The 7,643-nt window shown below is 35.1% G+C and overlaps 1 protein-coding gene across 1 annotated transcript; it reads right to left on the bottom strand.

The window, feature by feature from the left end:
- Nucleotides 1-898: 898 nt before the first annotated feature.
- Nucleotides 899-5,470, bottom strand: LOC118056427 (F-box/LRR-repeat protein At3g48880). The gene is made up of 3 exons (XM_035068637.2): nt 5,264-5,470; nt 4,570-4,965; nt 899-1,860 (listed from the first exon to the last, which is right to left on the bottom strand). The coding sequence occupies exons 2-3, from the start codon at nt 4,941-4,943 to the stop codon at nt 1,305-1,307; spliced, it is 930 nt and encodes a 309-aa protein (XP_034924528.1). The 5' UTR covers nt 4,944-4,965; nt 5,264-5,470; the 3' UTR covers nt 899-1,304.
- Between the last annotated feature and the right edge of the window lie 2,173 nt (nt 5,471-7,643).

Genomic DNA, 7,643 nt, shown 5'->3' with positions numbered 1-7,643 from the left:
TGGCAAATAACTCCAAGTATTTAGTATGGTTGTGAATACTTTTTTTAATTAAAAATATATCAAATAATTTTTTTATATTAACACATCAAAATTATTAAAAATACTTAAAAAATATCAATTTAATATTTGCTTGAAAAAAGTAAACTAAAAAACACTTTTGTGAAAGTCACCAAAACAAAGATCAGAAAATAACACATCACAGCTTCGAACTTTTTATCCTTCGATCACCTGTCAAGCAAACTTCTTGTAAGACCGGTAGTTGCCAATGCCAACCAAGTTTGTCCAAATGGTGGTTTTGTCCTCCTTTTTTTTTTTTTTTTTTATTTTATTTGTTTTTTTTGTCATCCCTATGGGAATCCCTATAAAAAAAAAGGAAACTGAATAATGCAAATTGCTCATCAATCCATGACATAAATAAAAAAAGAAAAGAAAAGAGAGACAAAAAAAGATGGACACCATTATAAAATTACAGTGAGGATTTTAAAGGGTTTGGAATTTGACTGTTGAACTGGAAAGTGACAAATACTTGGATATTCAAAGATTACGCAGAGAAAATTGTAGGAGGAAATCATGTCCATACAAGACCAGTTCAAGCCGCAAGTTATATTTGAATATGCAAGTATAGACATGATCTCCTCCTACAATTTTCTCAAATCTATGATAAAACCACAAAAATCTAATTTGAATATCCAAGTATCCAATTTTTTAGTTTACTTTCACTTTGCATCTGAATAAAGTAATGAACAAAAATCTATGATCAAACCACAAAAATCACATGATTTTATATTCAAAGCTGACATGATTATATTAACAGATGAGCCTAGATCCAGTGTTGTAAAGGTTCATGATTTCACAAATCCAAGGTAAAAGTAGACACGGAAATTCATAGAGATCAGGCAACACATCAAAACACTCCTATCTTGATAAGGGAAAGAATTAAATAATTTCGTGAGGTAGCTAAAAGGTACAAAATATATTATATATTCAAAAAAGGAAACAAAAACCATAAATAAAAAAAGAGGGTGCCCTAGGAACAACTAAAAAAAATGCAATTTATCATGTATATATATACATTTATCAGCAGTAACAGCAAATCTTCAGCCCCTCCACAACCACCCAGAGTTTGGCATTTTATCACCACAACTAACATAAAATAGACAGAACGCCCTTAGTTGCCTCCTTCAACATTGTCTTCTTCTGTTCCTGGCATGCAGTGAAAGAATAACCAAGAAAAAGGATACGTGGACATATAGTTGTGGAACTTGTAGCCCACTATAATTTGGTCTGGTCTTAAAATGCTCAAATCAAAGAGCAAGAGAGCTGACCTCATCTTCCTTCCACAGCCCTTCGTCGTACTTGTACCACCGCATGAGCCCTTCGTCATTTCTTGTTTTTTGGCACATGTTGCAAGTGTCACTCATGCAGGCTAAGAAGTAGTGTAAATGAGAAGCCTTCTCCAGGATAGTTTTATCAAGCTGCCTTACAATTCTTCTTGGCGCGGGAGGTGGTGGGGCTTCTATTAGAAGGCAATGAGATATGTTGAGCACTTCTAGGCAACGCAAATTATCCAAGACGAAGATCAATGTGTCCTTACATAGCATTGAGCATCGGAGGCTCAAAACTTTTAATTTTGGAAGATAGGTAACAAGGGAGGAAGCAAAGTAATTTTCAAACGGGCCCATGATCTTGAGTTCACTGAATTTCCTGCAATTAGTAGCAATTGCCTGAACAAGACGAGGGAAATTCACTATGCTAGGCATTGTCAAGGATTCAAGATCCTTCCACAGGTCAATAGCTTTGATCATTACAGTCTCTACTCGATTCCATGCTGGCAAAACAAGTCTTTTAAGGCGTGGGCACCTGGACAGAGGAAAAAGTCAATTATATCAATGTTATTGTCCCTGGCACAGTGTTGCCCATTCTCCAAAAAGAAGGGGAGAAGGCAAAAAGAGAAGAAGTACTAAAGACATCCTTGTAACATCCAGTAGCATATAAAATCACATTTATATTCTTACAGCGAGCGGAGAAAAAAGAAAACTTCATCTAAGCTGCATGCCATCATGTAACTTAAAATTATGTTAGCAATATCTGTAGTTCCTAAACAATTATGATATGATAATTGTTCCTAGGCAATAAAACAGAGGTCCTATAATTTTTTAAAAAAGATGTCCGCAACAGAAAAAAAGTAGTTTGTGCTCATTAAAATACAAATGAAAGGTGATGCCTCCATGAAAAATTATTTTATGATGAATGTTCCATAATGCCACATTGATCATGTAAAATCACAAATAAGTGATTCCCTTTACAGCATAAATTGCTACTAGGAACTACATACACCACATTAAGCAATAAACTATAATCCAGCTGGACAATACTATTCCACAAACTTTTTTAAGCACTCCACAAACTTCTTTCAGCATCTCACTCCTTCAAACCATAGTGTTATTTTTACAAGCTGTTTCCAATGGACCGCCAGCAATAAATGCCCCAGCTGAAACATCATTAGACAGTTTTTCATACTTTATTGACATCTTTTAACTTGGTACTCATATCTTAGGTTTATTTTAAAGTCTATACAGATACAGAGGACCCACTTTGCATAAGAAACCAGCAATAGTGGATAGCTTGGTTAACCTCTGTATTCTTTCTTAGTCTACTAGTTAAGAATCTCAATAGCTAACAGCAATGGGATCTGTGCTAGTAGCAGCTATGCCAATTATCAGACACTCCAGGGAGAACAAATTACTAAATAATTTGAATCTAATCAACCATAACCTTTCACAGCCTTTTCAAAAAAGAAGCATCATATTATATTTTGATCTACCATTCTACCTCAAAAAAGCCATATCATATCATTAGAAACCATTCACTTCATATTTTCACCATGTTCAATTATATTAAAATGCCCTAAAACAACATAAGGGATGCTATTTGTAAGACTACAACATTCCTTCAACCTCATTCGTGAGTTTCTCCCTGTTTTTGCCACTATTTGATGCATATATGAATCCTGAAACAAATCGCCATCATTTGCTTTGCTAACAATCAGATGTAAAATCTGCTAATCCACTTTCAACATCATACTCACCACTTTACCATCCCAAGAAAGTCACAGGATAATCGATTATAAAAGAGCACCCAGGAAGTACATCTATAGAATCCCTATTCAGTCGTAAATTCTAGTTTCAACAGTACATTTGACCTTTATTTATATCTTCAGACTGCCTTGTTACCTCTACTTCAAAGGGGCCAGTATTCCCCTTATTTCCAGGCAGCTATATTTTTCACTTCACCCCCTTTTTTTTGTGAAAGTGATTGATAATATAGCAAAAAACTAACCATTCTCTGCATTATGACCAAACAAATAACTATTTACAGCTGTGCAGTTTCCATACTTTAACATTGTTGTCAAAGAAATCATCCTCAACCATATCTAAAGTATTGAACTTGTTCAATTCATCTATAATCCACTACTACCTCCAAAGACATATTGTCACAAGAAACTTTCAATCTCTATCCAGTAGCTGCACCCAGATATATAATTACTGAATACCAATCATTCTAAAAAGTATAACTTAGTTACTCTGAGTCTGGAGTGTGATGCTGCATTGAACATGGCGCTTCTCAACTCAAGTCCAAATCTGTGATAACTTGCATTTTAACAACTCCACTTCTGGCCTCTATTTTTAAAGTTAACAGCTTATTTACACAAGCCAAGTATCAACTTCAATAATTCAAGGCGGGTTGCTTTAACTTGATACATTGACAATACCTCTAAAACCACTTCTGTATTTAGCCATAACCAACCAACTATACATTTTACAAGGTTAAGGAGCCCTTCCATACCAAACATGTCCTCTAACTCCAAGGAGCAACTATCCCTTTTCTCAGATCCGGATGGGCATAACCAACTCATCCAATCATACCAGTTGTGACAGCATTACTAACTTAAGACTTTTGAGTTCTGACTACCTCATTCTCCTCTGTTGACAGGTTTCACCTGACCCGATTCCCACATGCCTCCACTCCTCAGCTCAGAGAATTTGCAATAGCCTCTCTTCTCATTCCAATGAAATCATACCCTAATGAAATCAGGCATACCAACTTCTTATTAACATCCTTAGATCACTTGCAGTAGCCTCTCTACCCCAAACCAACCTGTAATAAATATATTAACAAGACCTTCATGGGGCCCTCGATTACTTTTTGCAACAAGTTTAAGCCACTGAACGAACCAACCATCAGATGCACATTTTGCCTCTCACATCTCCCCCATTTTTAATTCAATTAGCACATGTCCTTCAATATCTAATCCACCACCTTTTAACAAATCTCATCTTCAAACTCTACTCCCAAATTTGATTAGATTGGTCACAGCAACTCCCATCAATCATCATCAATTACCCCGATCCTAGAATCACCTAGAGTACAACCTCTAGCATTCGAAACTCAACATCTTATACTCTTAGATTGCATATCAATTATAAAACCATCACCATGAAAGGACACAGACATTATCAGAAACTTAAACAAAAATTTAAAACATAAAAATCCACCAAAAAAAGTTACCTTTGAGCAGTATAAGTCAAGTGGTCCTCGCTCACATACAAATTGAAGTGAAAGAACAACGATGTTATATTTCCCCGGCTGAGATTCAATGCAATCTTCAAGAATTGAGTCAATGTCTTATCAGAATGACCATGCACATACACATAAGGCTCTAATGGGATTTTGATGAAATTAGATTTCAACATGGACAAATCAAGAGTTCTCCACAGAAAAGGATCACAAGCAGCCAAGCGCCACGTGCTACAAACATGAGCAATGCCTGAAGTTCGTTCAAACACGGTCAATGACTGAAATATCTTCACCAAGATATCAATGTCCATGTCCTCCCATCTCCTCCTCACAGTTCCACACTCTTCTATTTCACGAAATTCCATTGCTTCACAACAAAGCAAAAACCTACAGAAACCAAAGAAACAAAAAGGGAATCGTGAAAAACCACAAGAATTCAAAATCAATCCCAAAAATCGAATCTTTTCAACTCCAAAAACACAAAGAACCCACAATTCAAGTACAAAAGATCAACTAGAAAAGATTTGGATAGCCCCCCACGTGCATCTACAGTGATCTTGTCCAGATCACAACACTCCAAATATTATCTCAAGATTAATAATCTATGACCCTCTACGATCCAAAGTGGATCTGGGTTCTGCAGAAACATAAAAGGGAGTAAGCAGAAGAAGGTAACAGCAAATACCTGGGAAATTGAGACTTCTAACGTTAGATTCTTGCCAGACTCCAGAGGATAATAATAAATAATGTCCGAAATGGTTCGGTTTTCCTGAAACAAACAGGAAAGAATCAGATGGGAGAGGCTGTATTTTACCCTAAAAGCCTTGCGTTCGTTTCATAACGTTTGCCTCTCTGCAAAATAATCGAACTTTACGTGGGACATACAGGTTTGCTTGTAGAGTGGTGACAGACCAATCCTGTTCCAGTCAATTCATGGGGTTAGTGGAGCATTCGGTATCCCTACTTACAGTATCGTTTTAGTTTGGTCCCTGTACTATTTGGTACCATTATTGACATTTGAGATAAAGTAAAGGATCAATTGGATTACAAAAATAACATAAAATTGTCCTGGGAGGAAAAGGTGAGCAGAATAACATAAAATTGCATCGTTTATTGTAAAGAGACTACACGATGCCCTAGAACATTTTCAACTGTGCTGAGGATCTCAGCAGAATGCAGTGAAGTGAACGAAGATGGATAAAAGGTCGTCTCACCTGCACAGGTTAGCTTACAATTGCATGAAAGGCATATACAGCTGATCAAGGTGCTCCAACCAGTGTATAAAGGGTATTTAATCTCTGGTTTTGGATAATTTCACGGCATCTGCACTCAACTACTCGTAAATTTGAAGAAAGAAAAATCAATTGAAATAAGAGAAAAGCCAAGACTCGTAAATTGTTGCTATTTTTTCTTATGTTTATCTTTGAAAAAAAAGTTTTATTAGATATCAATCTAGTTAGATTAAACAAGTATTTCCCTCGTTATCACTGCAGCTTGGACAAAAAACCTTTGAAATATAAAAATATAATATCTAGATTTTAGAAAATATTTTGATATTATTATTACATGCAGTTCAATAATTGAAACTTGTGAAATTATGCTTCAACTCTTTACTTTGATTGAATTTTAAATTAAATTATATGAAAATTTGAGGGGTTCATATGTCATAAATTATTGAGAGAAAAATATTTTTTATTTGTCAATCCACAACCTAGATTATAGACTCCTCTAGATCTAATTAATTTTTTTATTTTACTACATAATAAAAAACATGAAAATATATTTATTATTAACTTAATATTAAACAATAAAATTTAATAAAATCCCTATATTAATTGAGAAATGGACTTGCAGAGATGTCAATGATCATGGCATTGCACATGCTGTGCACAGTCCCACATGGCATGGCGATGAAATAGTTCTTCACTCCTGGACTTAGCGTGGATTCAGCTTCGAAATCTCAATTTTTGGCAGAGAGTTTTTGTAGAATGGGGCCAATTTCTGAGTGATCAAGTTTTTGTAGAATAGAGCTTCTCCATAAAACGCTTATACAACCTGTCCGATAACAGGGGATATTTTAGGTTTCCATCGCTATCTTTGAAACCTGCAAATTTCAGATTTTTCAACTTGACCCATCGATTGTGTAGGAGATCTTCATAAGCGTCAGAAATCCTTTTGCTATGCATGCTGTTTATGCATGCTGTTTATGGTACCTCATAGAAAGAAAAAGAAACGCTTCTTCACCATTGAACTTTGCAAGGAGGATTGATCGGCATTGATTATTTACAGTGTGGATTATTTACAGACAAGCTGTATCTTAAGATCTCGTTCACCACAATGGAGTTCTCATTGCTTTGAATTGCAGATTTATTTTTGCACTATTATGTCTTATCCTCCTCATGAATACCTGAAAATTAATAGAAAGAATCGTCGCTCATGTACGGTGTCACGACGATTATCCTCCCGAAACGAGATCATTGGGAATGATACGGGTCGAAAGGATAAAAAATTCTTGTCATTTCTTAGTTAAAAAAGGGATAAGAGTCATCATCTAGTAATTTGGTCACTAGAAACTCTATATTTAGTAAGAATATTCCGTTCTTTATCATAACTACTTTTGCAATTATAACCCTTTTAGCATCAAGTAATCTCAAAATACGATCTTTTATTGTAATCTCATACCCCTTCTCCAACAATTATTCTAACCTCAATATGTTACTTTTAATCGTTGGTATATAATAGACATTATCAATAAATTGAAGACTTTTTATCTTTCAATTTAATCAAAAACATACATTTTCCTTTGATGACAACCTTTGAATGATTCACAAATGTGACATTACCTCTAATTGCTTCATCAAACTCCATGAACTTGTCTTTGAATCCACACATGTAATTGCTGGTTCCATCGTCTAGATACCACATGTTCTCTTTGTCTTACATTATCTTATTATGTATTAGTAGTAGGGTGGCTTCTTTCTCTTCTTTTATTACAAGATTTGCATTCTCCTCAACCTTTTTGGTTGGACTCTAGCAATCCCTAGTATAATGACATGTTTTTTAAC

This window comes from Populus alba, chromosome 15, assembly GCF_005239225.2.
Source record: "Populus alba chromosome 15, ASM523922v2, whole genome shotgun sequence".
Lineage (NCBI taxonomy): Eukaryota > Viridiplantae > Streptophyta > Magnoliopsida > Malpighiales > Salicaceae > Populus > Populus alba.
The sequence above is the reverse complement of the archived record's forward strand: the minus strand, read 5'-3'. Positions and strand labels throughout refer to the sequence as shown.